The sequence below is a fragment of the Lethenteron reissneri genome, chromosome 7 (genome assembly GCF_015708825.2).
Source record: "Lethenteron reissneri isolate LAM-NWPU_2019-01 chromosome 7, ASM1570882v1, whole genome shotgun sequence".
In the NCBI taxonomy this organism is placed as follows: Eukaryota; Metazoa; Chordata; class Hyperoartia; order Petromyzontiformes; family Petromyzontidae; genus Lethenteron; species Lethenteron reissneri.
Window position 1 is genome coordinate 13,701,439 of NC_083785.1, and position 24,609 is coordinate 13,726,047.

General features: G+C 47.0%; 1 protein-coding gene across 2 annotated transcripts in view; it reads right to left on the bottom strand.

Moving 5' to 3' along the window:
• Window positions 1-24,609, bottom strand: part of LOC133358451 (sodium/mannose cotransporter SLC5A10-like) — a 69,241-nt gene that overhangs the window by 26,388 nt on the left and 18,244 nt on the right. The window contains exons 4-8 of one of the 2 annotated variants that reach the window (XM_061576743.1): window positions 16,978-17,037; window positions 15,956-16,060; window positions 3,328-3,433; window positions 998-1,078; window positions 355-563 (exon numbers count right to left, since the gene is read on the bottom strand). In XM_061576743.1, the coding sequence (XP_061432727.1) occupies window positions 355-563; window positions 998-1,078; window positions 3,328-3,433; window positions 15,956-16,060; window positions 16,978-17,037 (561 nt within the window). The remainder of the gene's footprint in view (window positions 1-354; window positions 564-997; window positions 1,079-3,327; window positions 3,434-15,955; window positions 16,061-16,977; window positions 17,038-24,609) is intronic. The other variant, XM_061576748.1, reaches the window with a different exon arrangement.

Sequence of the window (24,609 nt, forward strand, 5' to 3'; positions counted from 1 at the left end):
TGATTTACTGTTTAACAGTGGAGACAGTCATGATCATGAACTTGGACTTGGAAGAGGGGCAAGGAATGGACAGCTTGGATGTCCCGTGGCAGGGAGGAGAAGAAGCAACGCAAAGTGAAGATCCTCCGACAGAACACCTCTGTTGCGGGAGTGGTGAACACGTAAAGTGGAGTGGGGTGAGATGAGAGGGAAAAGAAGGGCAGGGGCATGTCCAGGATGATCATGAAGGCAATTAGGGCAAAAGAGCCAGTGGAGGGCTCTGAAGATCGGAGTGCTTATGTCACGTTTACCGGTGTGGGTAAGAAATCTTGCATTGGCATTTTGACGTGTTCAACAGAATCTCGCACTCAGCACCTGGTCAGTGCAGAAGTACCAGGCAGAGAGGATGGGGATGCCCAACACTACACCAGGCCAGGGATAGTCTCCATGGGTGGCGTCGCGGAAGATGTGGAAGGCGTCGGACCGCGGGGTTCCACAGGTCGTGTTCCCTGCGAGCGTGACGTTTGGCATGGCCCTAGAGTAGCGGAGTTGCAGCTCCTCAAAGCTGCCCACCTTCATGAAACCTGTGGCAGCGCAACCGGGTTATAAGGTGGGTTGTCGTGGTGTAGTTAATGAGTGTGCAGGCTCTGCAGCTGCATCGGGATGCATGGGATGGAGGGCCCCAAATGCTGAGCTGCAAAGGTGGTTGGAGGAAGTGGAGGGAGTAATGGGATCGGAGGACCTATATCCTTCCTCGTCTCAGGGCCCGTGCCAACCATGGGTATGCCACTGGATAAATGGTTTAGGGTTGGATTCTTACAGCCAAATAGATTCATTATTGTGAATATGAGAATTGATTTAATTTGCTAAATAAATGGATCCTTAATATGCCTATAGGTTATAAATAGTCCATATATATTTTGATTCGAAAGTACCAAGCGTGAGACACATTGTGGATTTTTTTAGAAAATTCAGACAAAATGTCTGCATGAAGTCTGTGGTTTAGAGGGCAGCTTACTGAGGATCATGAGGACAAAGCTGCCCACGAGCATGATGACCAGCTGGAAGGTGTCTGTGTAGATCACAGCCTTCAGTCCCCCTGGAAAAATACACATGTTTTTGCTCTTAATCATAAAGAATAGGTGTGGTGGCACACATCTGTTATCCAGCAATTTGGAGGTGAGATTGGTGGAGATAATTGTGTGAATGCAATTCACAGACTTGCTGGGCTGCAAGGGTGGCCAGTGCGTGGCAGTACAGAAAGCAGGATGCCAAACTGCCTGGATATTTTATTGTTATCCCTATGCATGCGTGGCTTTTCACTGGCAACCCAATGCAAACACCCCACATTCAAAACAAAATTAATTAACAAACTGACCAAATATCCCATAGCAGAGCCATTCTTAAAGATTCTTCACAATCAGTGATGCTATCTTGTATAAATTACGAATATTATTATTGTTATAAATGGCGATGGCACATTACCCTATCATAAAAGTAATGAATAACAGAAAAAAGCCCCACTTTAAACTCGGCAAATGAAAACCTGGTTTCGGCAACAGAAAGACCAACACTGGCATAGGGACTGGTCGCGTAAACTCCACATGTTTGTATTAATACCTTGAAAACGTTTGGATGGATTATGACCAGATTGCAGCATACAGCCGCAGGCCACATCTAGCCATATGGCACACTGCTGCATGAGGTTTACCACTTAGTAACAGTCCACAAACAATATGTATTCATCACTCAATATTGAGATATCATAATGGCCAATGTTGTGAATGTCACCACACGTCGCCAATGCTTTTTAAATCCTTTATATTAAGTTCGCTTGCTTGCTTACGACCGTGCAAATCTTTCGGTCGTTTTTTAACCCACTTCCCGTGATCCAATCGAGCTGACGTTTTGCACATAGACTCGTTGTGCGTGACAATTAATTTTCGTGAAAAAAGCCACGCATATAAAGGATTTATAGTGAAAAACTTTGTTTTTACGGGTTAATTTTAAATCCTTTATATTAAGTTCGCTTGCTTGCGTGCTTGCTTGCTTGCTTACGACCGTGCAAATCTTTCGGTCGTTTTTTAACCCACTTCCCGTGATCCAATCGAGCTGACATTTTGCACACAGACTCGTTGTGCGAGACGATTAATGTTCGTGAAAAAAAATTCAAAAATTTTACACTGTTTAGGGAAAACAAATTAAATATTTAATTACCAATTGCTTAATACTGGCAGACAATCATCTGACCCATAGGTGGCAGCCATCTCAAGCCAGAGGACGAGAGGACTCTAGCCGCCACGCATATAAAGGATTTATAGTGAAAAACTTTGTTTTTACGGGTTGTACTTATTATCTTCTGCTAGATCCCACAGTTGCTGCACAGCAGACATACGACCTCCAAGATCCGTCACTGCCAACATTTTAACCCCACTAATCGGGTACTAGAGGGGGAATATTTTCAACCTGGCAACATTGTGCTTATACTTACAACATGCTAACTCACTTTTGTCATTACACGTGACTGAGGTGTGTGTTCATGTGTGGCCTTCCAAAAGTATTTGAAAGTTATTTTTAGCCCTCAATAAGAATATGGTTCAGATTCCCACGTGAGAAAATGGGTTGCTTCGTCGGATTTTTGGCACAGAACAAACTTGCTAGTCTCTCCACTGTTTCGTTGTGAATCTGACCCATACGCATTATTAACACTAAACTTTAGATACATTCATTCTCAGAATGAGTATTTCTACCTGAACTGCCATAAAGATGTTGCGATTGAGCATTTGCTGTCGCAAAACCATGATATGATAAACCAATGTCAATTCAAGGGGTTATGATGGGTCATTTAAAGCAACTTGAAATCATGATTATATATTTTTTCGTGTTTTTTCAATAAGGTGAAGCTATTGATATAGAGTGGGGGTTTTTTCAGCAGGTTGTATCTATTTATTATAACCAAAATCATTTACTTGTTGATTTTCGTCGAAAATTCAGGTGGCATGCCCATCTGAGTAACACCGAACGCACCAGGATTGCATCCATATTCCTGCAACATTGACTCCAGGAGTGAATTTGATCAAAAACAGTCATGACAGATTTAGCAATCGCTTTCGTCCACAAACAACACAGCATGCTTAAAGTGTTGAGTATTTGGTTCTGTCCTTCATTGGTATGTTTGTGATTGAAACTGAAAGTGAAGAAGTCAAACTTTCTCATCCGTATTGGGACTGTAGCTGCAATAGCTTACGCAGACATGTGCCTGACCTAAGCACCTATGCGATTTGTCATGACTCGAGGCTAGATAAATATAGATGGAACTGATCGCGTATCGTGCACAATGGATCCCACCTGTGATTGTGTAGAGAGCGGTGATACCCAGCAGCACAAGAATAGATGTGTAGAGGTCCCAGCCCAGTGTAAGTTGAATGAAAATAGCCCCTGCATACATATCAGACTAGGGTATTGGAATGAATATGCAGACACACACATATAAATTACAAACACCCCTTCATATAGCCTACATAGAGTGGGTGGTGACATGGGCTAGCGGTAGCGTGTTCACCGCTTGTTGCACGGTTTGAATCCAGAGGCCGTCCTGATCACTAATGTGGGTGTAATAACGGTGAGGATAATGCTTTACTCGTAGTGGACGTTAAATATCCCGATGACCTCATTATCAAGAGTAGGCAATTACGTGCTATCCCCAGGGTCCAAATGTGGGATTATACATAGTCATCAACACCTCCTACTTGCAGACCAATGCCCCAGATCATTCTTGCAAATGAGGCTATCCTGGGATTTTGATTTTGTGGTTAAACAAAATAAACTTGAACTTTACTGTTGGGGCAAAAATCTCTAAGCAGCACCTATTAAAGCTAGTGTGTTACAAAGAGGGGTGGTGCAGTCAACACCACACCTGGTCATCTTTGTCTCCACAGTGCTGATGTTCACATGAAGTAAAAAGGTATCCATTTAAGGATGAGTGAACCCAGGTGAGGTCCAGGACCTGTTCAGATATCACTGGTGACTGATGTTAGCCATGGCCAGGAGTCTAACTCAAATTTCTAGGTTCAGAGAGATAATGACTGCATCAGTTTCCACACACGCTCAAAGACAAACATAAACACACGTGAAATCATTGTTATAATATCTTAAGTTTTACAGAATTTACACTATGGGGACCTCATTTGCCAGTAAAAATATGATAATTGGTTCTTTACCCTTCTATCTGGCAACAAAACTGACACCTTTTTGCAAGGAGTCATGTTTGCATAGACCGCAATACCTGCAGTCATAATACAAACAAAATAACATAACTCTGATAATGTGCACTGTCCTTGAAGTTGATTGGTCCACACCTGAGACAGCTTTATGAGACTAGGCTCGAAGGAAAGCTGTCTCGGGTGTGGACCAATCAACTTCAAGGACAGTGCACATTATCAGAGTTATGTTCTTTTGTTTGTATTATGACTGCAGGTATTGCGGTCTATGCAAACATGACTCCTTGCAAAAAGGTGTCAGTTTTGTTGCCAGATAGAAGGGTAAAGAACCAATTATCATATTTTTACTGGCAAATGAGGTCCCCATAGTGTAGATGCTTGCCCCGAGCTCTCAAACTCTGATGGTGCATTGTCCTTGAGTTGTGCGCCTTTTGGCGTCATCTGGTCCAACCCATATGAGACTAGGCTCGAAGGAAAGCTGTCTCGGGTGTGGACCAATCAACTTCAAGGACAGTGCACATTATCAGAGTTATGTTCTTTTGTTTGTATTATGACTGCAGGTATTGCGGTCTATGCAAACATGACTCCTTGCAAAAAGGTGTCAGTTTTGTTGCCAGATAGAAGGGTAAAGAACCAATTATCATATTTTTACTGGCAAATGAGGTCCCCATAGTGTAGATGCTTGCCCCGAGCTCTCAAACTCTGATGGTGCATTGTCCTTGAGTTGTGCGCCTTTTGGCGTCATCTGGTCCAACCCATATGAGACTAGGCTCGAAGGAAAGCTGTCTCGGGTGTGGACCAATCAACTTCAAGGACAGTGCACATTATCAGAGTTATGTTCTTTTGTTTGTATTATGACTGCAGGTATTGCGGTCTATGCAAACATGACTCCTTGCAAAAAGGTGTCAGTTTTGTTGCCAGATAGAAGGGTAAAGAACCAATTATTTTACAGAATTGTTGATGTTACTACCATTTCATAACGACCACATGGGGAAACACTGTGCCATAAAACCCACAATGTGGATAGTGCACACGTTTGCCATCACGTTGCACTGGATGGTTGGATGTGTAAATTGATGAACACGTGGGTTCTGTCACTCCATTAACACAGCCAATATATAGCAAAGCCTTAGCTTTTTGAGCTGCACAGCAAGACCATATGATAGCAGAATCTGAGCACGATACACACAAAAACAGAATGCATATCTATTCAGAACTAAAATAAAGATGATCCATTTATAATATCCCCACAGATGGAGGTGAAAATTAATCGATGAAACAATAATTGTGTAGTGACATCGGGGATGTCACTCACTGTATGGTGCCGGCCCAGAAGGGCCGTGCTGTTCAATGTTCCGACATCGTGGACAGCACCGTGTGGGTGGCTGTGTGTAACACCAGCCCTAGCGTGGACAGCACCGTGTGGGTGGCTGTGTGTAACACCAGCCCTAGCGTGGACAGCACTGTGTGGGTGGCTGTGTGTAACACCAGCCCTAGCGTGGACAGCACCGTGTGGGTGGCTGTGTGTAACACCAGCCCTAGCGTGGACAGCACCGTGTGGGTGGCTGTGTGTAACACCAGCCCTAGCGTGGACAGCACAGTGTGGGTGGCTGTGTGTAACACCAGCCCTAGCGTGGACAGCACCGTGTGGGTGGCTGTGTGTAACACCAGCCCTAGCGTGGACAGCACAGTGTGGGTGGCTGTGTGTAACACCAGCCCTAGCGTGGACAGCACCGTGTGGGTGGCTGTGTGTAACACCAGCCCTAGCGTGGACAGCACTGTGTGGGTGGCTGTGTGTAACACCAGCCCTAGCGTGGACAGCACCGTGTGGGTGGCCGTGTGTAACACCAGCCCTAGCGTGGACAGCACCGTGTGGGTGGCTGTGTGTAACACCAGCCCTAGCGTGGACAGCACAGTGTGGGTGGCTGTGTGTAATACCAGCCCTAGCGTGGACAGCACCGTGTGGGTGGCTGTGTGTAATACCAGCCCTAGCGTGGACAGCACAGTGTGGGTGGCTGTGTGTAATACCAGCCCTAGCGTGGACAGCACCGTGTGGGTGGCTGTGTGTAATACCAGCCCTAGCGTGGACAGCACAGTGTGGGTGGCTGTGTGTAACACCAGCCCTAGCGTGGACAGCACCGTGTGGGTGGCTGTGTGTAACACCAGCCCTAGCGTGGACAGCACCGTGTGGGTGGCTGTGTGTAATACCAGCCCTAGCGGGGCTTTGTCAGCACTGGGATAGTGCGGGCACCACACACAGTGTGTGGTGGGGGCTCCCACAAGGAGGAGGGGTGAGTGTCAGGCCAGGGGCAGGGTGCCCCGGGCCATGGCACTCTGGTTGACCCCGTAGACACGTGATCCGGAGTGTCCACACAGGGGGCCCTAGGTGGGGGGGCTAGTGAGTGATCACGTGTCCGGGGAGAGCTCTTGAGAAGGATCGAGAGGGGACGAGAATGCTCGAGAAGGCGGGCGGGGCCCCCGACCGTAGGGGGATATAAGGCGGGTCCGTGAGAGGGACCGGGGTCGCTGCATTCTACAAGCTGGAAGCTCAACACCTACAAGAGGGAAGCTCTACGCCTCAAGTTGGAAGCTCTTCGTCTTACGAGGCAACCACGTGGTCGGAGACCAAAGTGAGGGTCCGACGCTTCGTAGCAGTAACCCATCTGTATAGCGTAGTTAACTGGGTGGTCACCACCCTCGGCTGTATCGGGTAAAGGGGCCGTTACCCCTTTGTGTTACGGTGTTACAATAAATGTGCCTCTAAAAGGAACAACGTCTGTGACTCAGTTGGTCTCACTAACATTTGTATTCAAAGCATTTACGTGTCTATGACCAATCTCAATATACTTATTTGGCATGGTGGTTTGCCATCCAATCACTGTGCAGGTTCGACCTCACTTCGCTTTTGAGATATGACGAGATCAGGTGCATTCTGGGTGGTATGATCATACAGGGTGTGTTTCTATGCGCAGAGTAGATGATCTCACTGCGAAAGCAAACAAAACTGTATTTTCCCTAATATTGAATAAAAAGTTAAACATTTTAGAACTGGATACTTTCCCTACGAGTTTCATGAGATGCTGTGCAAAGTATTTGGGTTGAGTCAGGGCCTAAGGTGGGAGATGCAATGTGGGCTGCAAAGACATTGAAGGATGATTTTTAAAATTGCAAAGGGCTTCGGGGCATAATGCCAAATTACGAGCATAAATCAGGGATTTACATCGTGTCATGGAGCATGCATCTCAAGCGAGAAACATTGCAATAAAATAATGTTAATTCATTAGGGCAGGCATAATTCTCCACTTTAATGTCACGTTATTAAACCCCATAACTAAGCGTTGTTTATAAATTAATTTTGCACATCGCAAAGTAGTTTAATTTATTCCCATTGCAACTTTGACACATCTGTTATGTTGCGTTCAAGTGTTCATGAAATTATATCCTTAATTACTCAATAATATGTCAACTGAGGCTCGAACCACTTATTCAGGTAAAGTATTGCTAGGAATGTTTGGCCAATCCTTGATAAAAAAAAATCACGAGCAGAAGCATCAGTACCAAGTGGCAACTGATGCATTAGAGGAGGTAACAGCACTGAAGAAGATGCACACCAATTAATTCCACCTGTTGTAACACAGCTTAACTGTCCTTTGCATGTGGGAGTCTATGGTTGCCACCTCTGAATACATGCATATAGGGAGACGGTAGAAATACGCGTCAATGCATTGTACTCAGTGGCGTATTGTTACTCAACTGACAACAAAGACAGGTGGCAAGCGTATGGGAATGGGATGATATTTGACAATACGCAAACCCAGACTTTAAGATGTATCTACTTGTGTTCAAGGCTTAAATGGACTTGCTTCACCATACTTCAAGGGGTTGATTTAGCCACACACTTTCCACTGCCGATCGTGTCCTACTCTGCTCTAACCAAAGATTACGAAGACTAGGATGATTTCGGTAATGTTAACGATGGTGATGGCAACGATGACGGGCACAACACAGACAAAGACTAAATTCCATTTTATTTTGTTCAACCAGACGAGGCCTCGCGAAATTAGAATCGCATCATTTGCAAGAGTGACCTGAGTCACCAGAATGACAATAATATATATAATATTATGCATTTAATGATGTTTATTATTGTGATGATGACTGGGATCATGATGATGTCGATAACAATGAGGCTAATGTTGATTTTGACTAAATCGATGAAGAGGATGATCATGATGATCGTGATGTTGCTGCAGTTGCTGCTGGTATTGTTTCTGTGACTTCTGATGATGACGATAGCAAAGATGAAGATGGCACGAAGAGGCAGAGTGTTCCTTGTACATGGAAGGAAATCGAACCATCCAGAGAAGATACACACATATACGGGGATAACACGGAAATGTCCACAGAGGTAGAAACAAGAACCCACTTCCTGTAACTGCTCGCTATGTCATGGCCCAGCGGTGTTTGGGAATTTCATATATGATCCACATAATACTCTTAGGTTTTTTCGGTAAAGTCACGTAGGTAAAAATAAATAATAAAAATTAAAATTATAGAAATAATAATAGAAATAAAATTATAAATCACGACGTTTCGGAGGCAACACAAGTCTCCGTCATCAGGTGGGACAGTCACAGCAAAATTTACTGTATCAAGTGAGGCAAAATTCCAAGAGACAAGTTCTTAAATACAAGTTAAGGGGGGGAGGGGCTTATCTGAATGTGGTAGCCAATGAATGGAACGTGTTGGGGGGTGGGCGGGGCTGAAAGAGAACAACAGGTGTACAAGTTGTCGTTTTACCCAGTGTTGGTTGACAATCCCAATACAAAAAGGAGAGTACTGTTAAACGCTGGGGATGTCAACACTCGGTAAGGTAGAATAGTACCTGTCAAATACGATGGTCCAAATATGTGTAGTTAAATCCTTTTTGTATGGTTAATAACATATTTCCAACGATTACTCAGTTTGTACCCATCATCACGGTTGAAGTTATGTCTGTGTTTGTACATAACTTCAACCGTGATGATTATTATTTCTATTATTTTTATTTGCATTATTTATTTATACCTACGTGACTTTACCGAAAAAACCTAAGAGTATGAATCCTTGCAGTCACGAAAGCTTCAAATCTAGGATCCACATAATATCACCTGCAAAGTTATGGATTACAAGCGCCACTGAACCCAATTGAGGCTGAGAATTTCTGGCTGGGCAGATTCACAAATCACCAGCTAATTGGGGATAGCCATGGCCAGAAATCAAACTCAAGTAGCCAGGTTTGTAGCACAGTACCATACACCACTGTGCTACCCACATTACACACAGCACGCACACATAAAATTCAAATTTACATACAAGACAAAGATCCCCCGTATAGCCTGAACAGAATGTTGTGGCAAGTGCTGTTTGCGAGTACCTATGAAGGCCGGCAAGGCACACGAGGGGGTGGGTGCCCAGCACCACGCCCGACCGCCTTTGTCTCACCAGATACGTATTTGAGGCTGATTCGACCTAGGGGAGGCCCAGGACCGGTTCAGATAATCGTAACAGGCTTTGGACATGATCGGGAATCGAACCCAGCTTGCCGGGTTGGTAGCGCAGCATGCTAACAGCTACATTACCGCTCCCCGTTTACATACAGACACACAGACACAAATTCGCAGATACCCACACGCATATGGACAAAGAGAAAAACCACCCGTGTAGACTGCGTAAACTGTTGGGGCAAATGCTGTGAGCACTGCGCCACAAAGCCCGTCAGCTTGGTTGGGTTTGATTGCTGGCTACTGTTCACGACATCAGCAATCAAGGCAATGAAGGTGGGCTGGCTTCGTCTTTTGATCTTTGCCGTTGACATTTGTGCCTGTGTCTGTAGATATGTGGAGCAGGGCCAGATTATTTTTGCACACAGTGTTGGTGTACGGTGCTTTTTCTGCAATATTTAGCTGTCTTTTCTTGGATTTTTAGTTTGCACATAGTCACTTTAAGATGTTTTCTTGTTCATGTTTTTGTTTTTTTGTTTGTTGCAGTTGCACCCGATTCAAGAGCCGAATGGGTCACAGGGCTATACCTAATAAATGAAACTTGAAACTTGAAAACTTGATTTATCTAGGTGATTTGGCTGCTTTAAATTTCTACGCGATAAATCACTTTGGAGCTATCATTTCTGGCCAGGTCCCTTCTGAAAAATAGGCTAATTGCTCAGTGGGCTTTATCTGGTAAGATAACAAATTGTCCCTTTTTTCGTGATTTGTTTACCTTTTCTATACTTTGCACTCCTATCATGTTTTTTGTACTGTTTTATTGTTAACGTTCTGACCCGCCGCGACTGGACATCTGTGAAAAGGAGGTTCGTGGCTGATCGGATTTCTCCAGTACATATATATAAAATAAAAATCTGATTCTGAGGTGTCTTTTTCCCCGGGGCACCACTGCTTTCGTGGATTTAGGGTTGGTGGACCATCAACTGCAGCAGCGTCATCATCATTATCGTCATTAGCACCATTAGCATCAGTATGAATATCGTCCAGAGATTCGCCATAAATATCATCATCTTGAACTTTATCATCATCAACATCATCAATGTCATAACCGCCATTCCTGTTGCCATCATTGTCGTGGTCATCATCTTTCTTATCACTACCAACATTGTCATCATCATAATCAGCCATAGTCATCATACTCTTTGGTTCTTTCGGTAAAGTCACGTAGTCATGAAATAAAATAAATAAAAGCACTGATTTAATTAATAAAATGAAATAAATGTAATCACTGATTTAATTAATAAAATAAAATAAATTTAATAACTGATTTAATTTAGTCACGTTGGTATAAAATAAAATAAATTAAATCAGTGATTAAATTTATTTTATTTTATACCTACGTGACTTTACCCGAAAGAACCAAAAAGTATGATTGCCTGCAGTCACGAAAACTTCAAATCTAGATCATAGTCATCATCTTTATCTGTTATCATCACCAACAATCATTATAATTCCAATCATTGCCATCATAATCGTTTTACAGGAACGCTAAGCTATCTGTGTCTGGATACGACAATTCTGCACCGCAATGGTGGGCAGAACGCACCCAGATGCATTAGCATACAGTATGCATGGATTCAAATGTAAGCACATTATTTGGCGATGCTGCGGTGTTGGCAGTGGTGCACAAATTGCAAATAACAAACGCACTCCACAAATTCGTGAATAACAATGTGGCCTTAAAAAGAAAGAGTACATACTCTATTCAATAGGTAACATTTCGGACAATTAATCTTTATAGCACATAGAGAGGGCAGAGAAGTAGATTGGATAAGAGAGTTGTCTCTAGAAACATCATCCATTTTTACTTATATATAAGACAGTGTTATTGACGAATGTGTTGATTTTTTTTGTTCCTGTATATGTGTTTGGATGAGACTGATGGAGCCTGATTGGTTGACTTTGTGAGTGGGGCGTGCGTCCTGACATCGTTAGCCGCTTGGGACCATCTCCCCTCATATTTACCGGGAAATTCTGTCCAACGCTGAAATTCCACAAAAGCAAGTGGTGACAATGCCATTTTATACTCATTGGTTCTTTCGGTAAAGTCACGTAGGTATAAAATAAAATAAATTAAATCACGTGTTTTTAAATCACGACGTTTTGCACCCGAAACGTCGTGAGTTAATTAATTTTATTTTATACCTACATGACTTTACCGAAAGAACCAAAGCGTATGGATCCCTGCAGTCACGAAAACTTCTAATCTAGAATGCCATTTTACCATGACAGGTTCAGTATCCTAATGAAAAAATAATTGGCTGAGTCGATCCCTAATTAAGAGTTAAACTTGCCACCAACTCAATTGTGAGCCAAGTTGTCAAACCAACTATGCCACTCGGGTCACATTAATTTTTCGAGTGGTACGTGAATGAATGTATGCATTCAATAACCTATTTATTATTCAATATAAAACGTCAATCACTCAGATATTAAAATGGATAATTGAGGGGTTGGCATATAATCCTCACCGCTGCGGAAATACCGCGAACACAAAGCCCCCGGTTTTGATATTCAAGCGAGCTGGCCTGATTTGTTTTTTTCCCCCTTGGTCTTTTTTTACATCCAACTTAGCAGCGGACACGTGGCATCACAGCCAATACCCCCCCCCCCCCCGGGCCAGCGTCTATTTAAGTCCCCCCCCCCCCTGCACCCAAGGCGACACGGTCACACCACAGCTCTCGTCTCGCATTTACGTCACGGATGCAGGTGTTAGGCCTTTTCGCCTCCCCCTAAAGCCCCCTCCCACCTTCTCTGTGCGAGACCATGCACAGCAGCAGATGGTGAAGACAAAGTGAGCGCCGTGGAGGTTGTGGAGGTTGTGGGGTGTGCCATGGGTGCGTACTTCTTATTCCTCCTCGTGTCAGTGCATTTTCTCCGCACGGCATGACTAACAGCCAAACTCCACGCAGTTCAGATGCCAAAACTTTTCTGCTTTGTTTCGATTGAAAGCTTTCGTGACTGCAGGGATTCATCTTCTTGGTTCTTTCGGTAAAGTCACGTAGAAGGGAAGTAATAGAATAATAAAAAATAAAACATAATAAAACAATTCTCACGACGTTTCGGCCACAACGCAAGCAGCTGTCCTCAGGTGAAACCAGGTCTTAGAGTCACGGCATCTCTTCAGAAAGGTGAGAGACTCGATTAGCTGAGCCTTCTTATCACGGAGCTTGTTGAAGGATCTCAAAGTTATGTGGAATCCCTCCCCGTAGAGGCGGTTAAATTTCGATTTAAAGATTTCATGACTGCAGGGATTAATCTTCTTGGTTCTTTCGGTAAAGTCACCACGTAGAAGGGAAGTAATAAAATAATAAAAATAAAACATAATAAAACAATTCTCACGACGTTTCGGCCACAACGCAAGCAGCCGTCCTCAGGCGAAAACCAGGTCTGTCGAGGCTTTGTTTTGAGAATCCGTCTGTGATCCACGAATCCGCACCGCGAAAGTTTATCCGGCAAAGCAACCCCTTTTATGGATGAGCATCGACAGACAACCTTCTGTCAGATTGAATACGCTCTCCTCACTGCGCTAAGTAGCTTTGCCATTGCACTGTCTAAAGCGACAGCTGCATTGAAGCGATACCCTTTAGTAAAATCAAAAGGATATGTCTGAGAAATGAGCTACCTGCTTTGTTACGCGAGGCAAGGCCAAAGAACGTTCAATCTGAATGAGCCCTCGCTGTCCATGTTATTGCGAGTGTTTGTGCAGACGACATTGTCGATGTGTTTGAAGCGCCGTGCAGTCGCCTGGAATGTAAATCATTCAAACCCTCCACCCACCCTCTCCATGCTCCATTCTCCCAGCTATTTAATAAATTGTCACAATTCCATTCACCCAATGTGACATCGATGTTTAATGTTCATACACTGTGAGTTATTATCATGCGCACAATTGTATACATTATCGTAAGCATAATTATTGATTTTTATAGATACATTGATGCATCATTACGGTGATCAGTGATCGCTAGTGAAGGTTTACTGTTTCACGGCATTCATCTGTGTTCGGTGATTGTGGTGTCATCTGAACAACACCGTTGAGGGAGGGAAGGAGAAACCACTTCAGCTGCGGTCTTTCCTTGGATATGGCTCCAGAACAGGAGCATGGTGTGGTGAGGTGGAGAGGGTGAGCGGAATCAGATAGAAGAGAGGGAGCTTGAGCCATGAACCTGTCCTTGGGCAAGGAACTAAATAAGAGGACAGACATAGATTGAGATACACGTGGGATGCGAAACTACCTTTGCAATGTGCCGTGTCAACTATTCAGAGACAGAGTTTCTAGGAGGCACTTTCTTTATTAACAACTTCCATGGGTCTCCTCCACACACTCTCCACAGTAGCTCAGCCTAGCCTATACATAACACGAGCCGTCTAACACTGACGGCGATGACTGAGATAGCCAACTGCTATCCTTCGTAGAGGAGATGTTAGCGACAATGACGACGAGACGACAGCGACGACGAGACGAGTCCACTCCCAGAACCGGCAGCCTCGAGCTCCCGCTCTGGGCTCCTTTTATGCTCCCAGCGCGGCCTGGCTCCGCCCTGACCGCGCCTCCCTTCTCGAACCCGCTAGCAGGTTCCAGGAGCCTCCAGACGGGGTCTTCCATGACCCATGCCCTAGTTCCTCCCCTTTGTTCATACACCGTGCACACGCTCACCGGCGTGTGCGCTGTCTGTCCACCACAGTTGCCGCTGCTGTCCACCAGCCGGCGCTATTACACTACACATGTATACACGTTGAACTTCTTTCGCACTGTACATAGCCAACCGTGCTGATTGGAGGTGCGGAGTAAGAACAATAAAATTAACGAAAAAAGCAGTTGTAAAGAAATGAGTTTTCAATTTACATTTAAAATGCATAGTGGCTTCCTAATTTGAAAGCGTGCAATGCAGTGACTGTCTTTGTTCAATTGTTAGCAAAAAGCTGCTGCGAGGATGACCAGAGTTTGCGTGATGGTTTATGCTCTTTGACGAGATAAGCAAGGTATTGTGGTTCATTTGTGGCAAACGCTTTGTGTGTCAAGAGCGTGACTTTTTAATGTATTCGTTCGGTAACTGGAATCCAATGCAGCCAGCATTGGACGGACATGATCTTGCAGTACCCGTCACAACACATTTTTTTGTACACGCTGCAACTTGGTCATGTTTTAACCTGGAACAATACTTTATTTTAGTACGAATGGACTCTGTTGCCTTTTGAATTACCTGCACTATGTGAACATAAACATGTGTAGATAAAGCTAAAGGTATGAAATGTAATTTCAGAACTGCACTCAGTAAGTGAACATTGCCAAATGTTGAGTGATAATGTCTGTTGTTGAACTTACGTCGCACAGTGCGTAGCCAACTGTGCTAATCGGAGGTGCGGGGCAAATCGGAGGTGCTGGTAATAGAGCGCCTCCCCAAGTCACGACTGTGTATCACCATTGGCACACTTGTTTTTCACCACTTACCACTGCTTTGAGCCTCTCCTAAGGTCAACTCAGTTTTAAAGGAGAACAAGCTGTGCTGAGCAAACATTGGCACTTGAGATACAGATGCAACAAGCAACATGTCATGCTGACCATACAAATCCCGTGTGTGTTTGTGCTTCTCTTAATTGGTGGTCACTCCCACCACTTCCCTTGACAGTCAATATGGTTGAAACAATATTCTCTTGAATCCTTTTGTAATTCGAATAGTCCAACGGTATTTATCATTTACGAAAACGTTGAATCTAGGGCACTTGAACAATCACGCAGTGCTATTGAGCACTATGCCACCACTCCACACAGACACTACTATTATTGCGACAAGAGCTTTTAGTGACTATGCAGCCATTAATGCCAGAACCGCTTACCAAGGGGGTGATTTACAGTCGCTGTCTCCTCAGTACTAACGTACTGAGGTGTTAGCAGCCATAGCCAGGAATTGCACACAGCTGCTGTATCTGGTCTTGTAGCAAAGAGTGCGAATCACTGCACCACTGCTCCCCATTTCACATACACACATACGCATGCATACGTGCACGTATATCTACAAAACTCTGAATACCAAGTTACTCACGTCACCTGACCCTTTTTTCTTCTCTCCAACATAAAAGCGTTTCTCATTTCGCTTGCCTGATCCTGTGAAACTGGCCACTCGTGGGAACATACCCATCACTCACTGACCACTCTTGTGCACACAGGCGAACAGCATGGTATTTACAAAGGGTGAGACGTGCACTCACGGAGATCTTGGTGAAGATGCAGAGGATGAGGTTCAGGAAGGAGAGGTAAACCCGCAGCCTCTTGCCTCCATGTCTCTTCTGCAGGTACTCAGGAGTCGTGACCACCTCCAGCCGTATGGAGCCACATAAGTTACAAATTACTTCAGTGGCAGATGTTGTTTATATCAAAAGGGCATGTAAGTACACATTAATTAAGTGGCAGATGTAGTTCATATGAAAGGGGCATGTAAGCAGTGTTACAAAACGATACAAGACTATACGAGGCTTCAGTGAAGCATTGTAGCAGCAAAACAATAAAAAGGTAGACAAAAGTTTGCTCACTTGTTAAACTGAAATTACATATCGTACATCAGCGGGTAAGGATGCTGCCATGGTGTATTGATTAGCACATTGGACTTGAAATTCAGAGGCCGCTGGTCTTTTTGTTCTCCTGGCGCGGCAGTTGAAACAATTAATACTTTTTTTAAATCCCCTTTCCCCGTTTTTGCCCACCCAGGAGAATAAAGGGGTTCGCCGCAATTAATTGATCAGCAAGCCACGCGTCGTGGTGTAAATGTTGGGTACTTCCACATCTTCCATCGTGGAAGATCGGGTAAAAAAATGTGCCTCTAATGGCACTCGCTAGAGCCCCTTCTAGACCACATTGTTTAATTGTCGTGCTGGGAGATCCACTCATACTGAACAACTTGCAAGTCCAGTGTGCTAAATATGACACCACAACAGCAGTATCTATACATTAGTATCGTGTGAATGGATATGTGTCAGCACTAACCTTACTTCTGGCTAAATAATTCATGTCGCACACATTATATACATAAAACAAGAGAATCTGGGCATAAAAGTTTAATAGGACAAACCATATCTGAAAATCATTGCACATGACAGTGGGTGTCGGGGTCATTGACATATGTTATGTTCTAGAATGTGTTTGCTCTGATTTATCCAACCGAACTATAATTAGATTTTGCTTCATTAAAGATTTGACATTTACGGCATCGCGTAATGGAATATCGACTGCTTACCCCAGATGTGATGTACACAGGAACGAATATCCAAGCCAACAAAATCAGCGTGAAGAGACCCTGTAATAGTAACAGTGGGAATTAATAAATCACGTGGAGTTATATCACGTATGTAAGTGTGGATGCACGAAGAAAAGTTGTATGAAATACATTGGATCGAGTATAGCACAGTAAATGAAGCCATTAAATCACTGCTAAATACAGTCTTCCCACACTACTGCAGTCATGGGGCTTGTGTAACCAGTCTTCTCTACGCTGGTCAGTGTGGTTTGGTACAGGTGGGGCCCAAAACTCGTTCAGCTGTCACTCGTCAATGATGCAGGCTGTGGCGGGGAATCAAACTCAGTTTACCAAAATCATAATGTACTGTGCTAACCCGTGCAACAGATCACAGTCGCTAAGCAGCGTTGGGCCGACCACCATGCTTAAGGTGTCATAGGCAGTGGCAGCAGAGAGCCCTGAAGAAAACCCCATGGTTGTAATGTACTTTATATTTCCACATCTATGCTTCCCACCTTCACCAATCTGCACTGTTCAGCATGGTGAAGTATGGTGTAATAACCCTCCATGTCCCACATGGCATAGGGGAGTGGATTGACAATAGGGCTGCACAGGTGCATACATGTATTCGCCACAGCAGAACTCAAATCATCCGTGGTGATATGGGGGGATCATATAGCTGATTCTATCATCTGTGGCACATCGTTGAGATTAGTCTCGTAATTCGCAAAAATGTATGCCGACGCGGTATGCGGCAGAAATTAACCGCGCGACTCCGTTAATCCGGGAAAACTTTGCGTATTACAGGAGAAGTGCATTACATGACTAGTAGCTCCATGAATCCATGATAAATTAGCTAATTATTATACAGTTACGATTTTGTCAAAACCCACATTGAGAAAATCTGCCAGATGGTTTACGTTAAAGTTTTTTTTTCAATATCAAGTCTAAACATGCAGCTGGACATATTTGTACACATCATGGAGTGTGCATTGCAATGAATCCAGTGGGCTCTTTGGAATGCCCAGCATTTAAAGAAAACATCCTTACAGAGTTTACATTGCAAAGAGGCTGCCGGTTTCTTTGCATTGCACAGTGCTGTAAACTAATTATAATAAATATGGAAATGACATTGATACATTTATAAGACAAAGATCCTCTCCGAGAAAAGAGCCATCAATTCTCAAGGATTTCACAAATATCAGGATCAATGGTCCCATAGATTATGGAAGCGTTCATGAACCGCCGATGATCCGCATATTACAGGGATTCACCGATTGGAGTGTGGATTTTTAGAGTTCTACTGTACATATATATGCATATACATATTTGTTCAAACACCTGCATACCTTCTGACGCTTGACCTGTGATGAGTTCAGTGCGATTAGATAATGCTGCCTGCTGTTGACGCATTACCATCGCTACATATTACTAATTAGGTATACTGGAGCTGGAAAGGTAAAAACGATTCTTTCCCAACTGCGCTCAGCGTGTTTTGATTGACAAAACACATGAAGACAATGTACTTTCTTCCCATGCAGCATCCCCACCGCTTCGTTCGTCATGCGCTCGAGTTTTGGGCAGCGACGTCAATATTTCAAACACAGCTCCAAGACCTGTGCACTCCCACTGACCTCAAACCTTACCAGAACCCTCCTCCCAAGAGACCGTCTGTTATTTTGGATGCATACGTCTGCACTCCCAGATACATTATACGAATGGTGAGGTCAAATACGCGCATTCTCTCTAATTAAAACAACCAGACACTACTGGCTTGTGTATAGTGCATTTGCAATATTCATAGCATAAGGGAGGTGGGGTGAAATAGGTTGGAGAGGCCAGTTGGATACGAATGTTTTTGGCCTGGGTTAGTGAGGTTTGGGAGACCGACAGTGCAAGTTGGTATCTAGTCCTCCAAAGACAATACAAAATCTAATTATATGAAGTACCGGTGAGGACGCTTGACGCCGAGGTTGAGGCACACGTATGTTTATTCACAATATGACAGTGGGCATATACACACTCGAGGGGGTATCGGCCCCCTCACCCGTATAACTCGGGATACACCCCTAGCTAACTCTGTCCTAGCCCCGAATCCTCCACTAATGGGCTAGGGGAGGCTAACTGGCCCGACACTGGTAAGTCGGGCCCGGTACCCGGAGTTCCAGACCAGCTCTTACAAGAGCACCGGCTCTGGCTTTCGGGACCACGCCGCTGGCTCAATCCTGTCCGGCCCTGAAAAGGACATCGAACCAGGGGAGTCCAGGGCTCTATCTAAGACGTCTTCAATCTTCTTCCCTTAGCTTAAACATAACTCCTTTGAGCCCTTTGAACATCCCCTTTTATACCCAACCCCTCCCTGAGGGGTGGGGCCCCGGGGGATCATAACGTTCGAACCAGCCCCCCCCAGGGTGTCTGGCTCGGACGTCGTAGAGGGCACTTGCTCGTGCACTTACGTAGCCCCGCCCACTGTGTTTGTTTTCCATAGGCTGCCATGCATAACGGGCCCTCTCTTTAACACCCCTACATCACCCCTCCCCGCATAGCTTGCAGCCGTCCCGGCTGCCAACATACAAAAATGACAATAAAAGTGCATTTACACCTTGACCGCGCGTGTGCCTCACTATTTTTCAACAATAACAAGAACAGCAACAAGAACACAACAAAATGCAACAGCAAGAAGAGAAAACAACCCGACGCACCCCCCCTTGAATAAATACGAATTCCGTAAAAAAAACAACCTATATACAATTTGCAGGGAACCCACCATACACACAACACCAGGTGAACCCAACGTATGTACATTTCAATGGGCAGGGAACACACCACCCACACAACACACAATGAACCCAACATATGTACATTCACTGGGCAGGGAACACACCACCCACACAACACACGATGAACACAACCTATGTACACATCTTCCGGCCTCATAACAGTCTGCGCATTTTTGCGCGCGTCCTTGCAGCGGGCCCCTCACACGGGGTAACCCCGGGTGGCGGACCGTCAGGTGGCAATTGTCCGTCCCGGAGTGAGACCTCATCCGATGCCGCGCGACCGTCGGTATCCCCAGGAGGGGTGGTCGGGCGTGAGCCCGTCAGTCCTGATGCACCTGGACGTGGCACGGCCGGCAAGGCATTAGGTGAGAACGACGGAGACGGACCCAATGAGACGGTCGACCCCCCCCACGTTTGGCCACGCATGTGTGAAGTGGGTTTGTGTACCGCAACGAAGGGTTTTAACCTAGAGGGGTGCACGAACCATCGCCGCTTCCCCCATTTAATGCGCACGCACTGTGGTCGCAAAACTTCGACCACCTCCACAGGGCCCCGCCACGGCCGCGCCAGCTTAGGGGAGGTAGCCAGGGGCACTTGGGGACAGTGCAACCATGCCTTGTCCCCCGGCTTCCACTGTATCACGTGCGCCCGACCCAGCCTGAGGCACTCATTCGCCTTTTGACGGAGGTCCGAGTTTAGCATAGCAGCATCCCGCGCCTCTGTTAATTTGGCCAGATTAAATTTGACGTGGTCAGCCAATTTAGTTTTCCCTTGCGGGTCGGGGATCTGCAGCTGGGCGCGAACAGGCAGGTCGGGTTCGCGACCGTACATGAGGTAAAAGGGGGAAAATCCCGTAGCTGCATGGGGTGCCATCCGGTATGCCGCCAAGACCCCTTGAATATGCAGGTCCCAGTCAGTCTGTGAGTCCGAGACCTGCTGTGACATCATTGACGTAATGGTGCGATGCAGGCGCTCGACCATTCCGTCAGTTTGCGGGTGATACGGGGAGGTACGAATTTTCTTCGTGCCTAAGAGGTCACAGACTTGTTTGAGTAATTTACCGGAAAAATTTCTGCCCTGGTCGGTCAGCAGCCGCTCCGGAGCACCTATGTCCAGGACGTATCCCTGAACAAAGGCCTCCACGATGGCTGCTGCCGACTGGTTGGCAAGGGGCCAGGCCATAGGCCAGCGCGTAAAATACTCGACACCTGTCAACAAATACCTATTGCCCCTGGGGGTGGCGGGAAATGGGCCCAAAATGTCCAGCGCGACAAGCTCATTTATTCTGGACACTTTGATCGATTGCAAGGGCGGGTTAGACTCCCGCGCCGGCGGTTTCCGTTGCGCACACCGAGGGCATGATCCCAATAGATCCCCAACATCCCTCGTCATACCAGGCCAAAAAAAATCAAGTTGCAGCAGTGCAAGAGTCTTTTGGGTCCCCAGGTGTAATAGGCGCTCATGCGCGGCCCACACCACCTTGCCTCGCAACTCAGAAGGGATCACCAGCCGATGTCGCTGGGATTTGCCGTCCCAATGCATCAGCAGACCTTGCACCATTTCCCATGCATCCGAATCACCCTTCACCCGCCCAGCACCCCCGACGCGACGACGCCACCCGAGGAGGGAGGTATCCTCCATTTGGAGGCGCCCCCATTCAGTGACGGGCAACCCCAACAGGGAATCTCTTCCCTGTTGTTCGATCGAATTAGTAACTAATGGTTCGTCGTCGTCGGTGGCTGCCAAGACCGGAACCGATGCGTCCCCTGAAGGCCTGCAACGTCCCGACCCCAGGAGGCATGCACATTCGGAGGTGGTTGGCATGCGCGACAGAGCGTCCGCATTTGTATGGCGAACGCCCTTACGGTAGGTGGTTTCAAAATCAAAGTCCTGGAGAACCTCCAACCATCGAGACAACTGTCCCGATGGTTGTTGAACTCGCAGGGCATACTGTAGTGCCGCATGATCTGTGCGGACGGTGAAATGCCGACCGTACAGATATGGGCGATACTGTTGGATGAAATAGACAATTGCCAACAGTTCCCTACGGGTGACACAATATCTTTGCTCCGCAGGAGACAACACCCGACTACCGTACGCGACCACCCGTTCCACGCCATCAACCACCTGGGAAAGCACACCCCCAATACCCGTGTTGCTCGCATCGGTGTCGAGCAAAAAGGGCTTAGAAAAATCTGGGTAAACCAAGGGAGGGGCTTTTACCAGGGCGTCCCAAAGGGAGCAGAAAGCAGCCTCCTCCTCTTGACCCCAGTGGAACCGAACCCCTTTAGATGTTAAAGCGTGCAGGGGTTTTGCAATTGTCGCAAAATCAGCGACGAACCGTCGGTAATACGACGCGAACCCAATGAAACTCCTGACCTCTCCCACCGAGGTGGGAGTCGGCCAGGAGCTGACACACTGCGTTTTGGCGGGATCGGTAGCAATACCTGAGCGTCCCACGATGTGCCCCAAATAACGCACCGAATCGCGCAACAAATGGCAATTTTGGGGTTTGAATTTCAAATTAGCAGCCCGCATCTTTAGGAAAACCGCCCGCAACCTCTGGAGATGTTCATCAAAAGTTTTACCAAAGACGATAACGTCATCCAAATAAATGAGGCACGACTCCCATTGCAATCCAGCCAAAACCAATTCCATCAAACGCTGGAAAGTTGCCGGCGCTGAGTGTAAGCCCATCGGCAACCGGTTGAATTGGAACAGGCCGTGCGGTGTACGGAAAGCAGTTTTAGGCTTTGAATCATCGTCCAGAGGAAGCTGCCAGAATCCCGAAAGTAAATCGAGTGTGGAAAAGAATCGCGCTCCCGCCAAGGCGTCCAGCGATTCATCCATCCGAGGGAGCAGGTATGCGTCGGCAACCGAAATTTTGTTAAGGCGCCGAAAATCAACACAAAACCGCAACGATCCGTCCTGCTTTTTAACCAGGACAATCGGCGCTCCCCAAGGGCTGGTGGACGGAGAAATGATGTCGGCGGCCAACATGTCATCAATAGCCGATTTGACATGGTCCTTTTCGGCGGGACTCAACCGAAACGGATTTTGGCGAATTGGCGCGCTGTCACCCGTGTCAATATGGTGACGCAGCAGGTGAGTACAACCCAAATCGTATTTATTCCGACTAAAAACGTCGGAAAATTCCCGCAGTAGTGTTTTAAGTTGTTGACGCTCTGAATCTGACAGGTCCGTCGATCCCGCACAAAGCGCCTCGAGCCACCCTTCATCGCTGTCCGAATGCGGTCGCGACGCAGGGACAACGCTGACGTGATTTGCGACGGGTTCCTCACATGGCACCGGCGTTGCGTGAGCAAGCACGGTCCCCTGTGGGACCACCACCGTCTGCGAGCCCACATTGAGGACCGCGATGAAGGGTTCACCGTCCCCTCTTACTATGGTCTGGGCCGGAAGTAATTGAGGTCCACTAACCTCGGCCCTAGACGGCCCCAACAGAACCCCTTGGGCCCCAATACCCTTAGCGAAGGGCCGCCGAAGTTTCAAAGGAATCAACATTTGCGCCCCCGGAGGGACGCGCACCGTTCTCTCCACGAATGCCGGCACCGTCGCGAACGCCGTCCGAGTCGTAACTGGCGATGGCAGAAACGCCATGCGTCTGCCCGACGGGAGCTCAATACATCCCTGGTCGATTAATATCCTAATCGGCATTTTGGCCAGGAAGTCCGTCCCCAGCAGGCACGGAACCGCCAGCGAGGAGGAAACAAAAATCGGCCCAGACAATTTAATTTCCCCAATACAAATTTGGGCACGAATTTGTCCGATGATGCCAAGTGAGCCCCCGTTAGCCGCATAGAATGGTACGTTAACAGGCATCAAAGGACGGCTCCGGACAGGGAGAATATTGTAAATTAACTCCGAAATAATGGTCGCCGATGCTCCCGTATCGACCAGGATGCGCACTTCAACCCCGTCGATGTGCCCCACAACGGCCGACGACCCCGACGATGCGGCTATCACACGATCGGCCAGCACGGACCACTGGCCGGGTTCGATATGAGTACCCGGAGTGGTGCGTGATGGTGCGATGGTGCGCGATATCGGCCCCCCTCTCGTTGCGGTGTTTGAGTGCGTGACGGGCGTGTGTGTAGGCCAAACGTGTGGGGTGCCACGACTCGCCGGGTTATGATGGTGGAGCTTGTGATGAGGCCCGTCGTCCCGTTGAGGTGTCGTCCCGCGCTGACGAGGAGAGCGGCACCCCGAGGCGACGTGGCCCCGGACGCCGCAGTTAAAACACCGCGGGAGCGCCGTCGGAGGTGACGGATGGTCGGAACGGCCCGACCCGTCCCGGCCCGACCGTGCTCCCGTCGCCTGTTGCCGTCGGTGGTCGACGGCGTAGAGCTCCTCCGTCGGAAGGGTGGCTGCAGCCACCGCACGCCCCGCCGATGCCCTGCTGGCTTTCCGCCGGAGCGACAGGAGGTTGGCGTGGAGGAGCCTTGCCGCCTGGAGCGATGTCATCTCCGCGTCCTCCTGCGCGACCACAGCGATGTCAAGGTCGTCTGCCAGGAGGAAGATTTTCTCCGTGACCATAGCGTCCACGCCGTCGTCGTCCATACGAGGGAAGGCCGACTTAGCCATCGCCAGGAGGCTCGTCCGATATGCTAGGGGCGACTCCTTCTCACCCCGCTTGCGGTCGTAAAATTGCTGTCGGCATTCAGCCGATGGTCCATAGACCCCGCCCAGCAGCTGTAGTGCCATCGGTAACGTAGACCGCTTCTCTCTCGGCGCCGATGTGAGGGCGGCGAGCGCGTCGCCGTCGAGGAGCGCCGGCAGCGCGCAGAGAGCCTCCTCATCGGACCATTTCGCCATCTCCTGATGGGCGAGG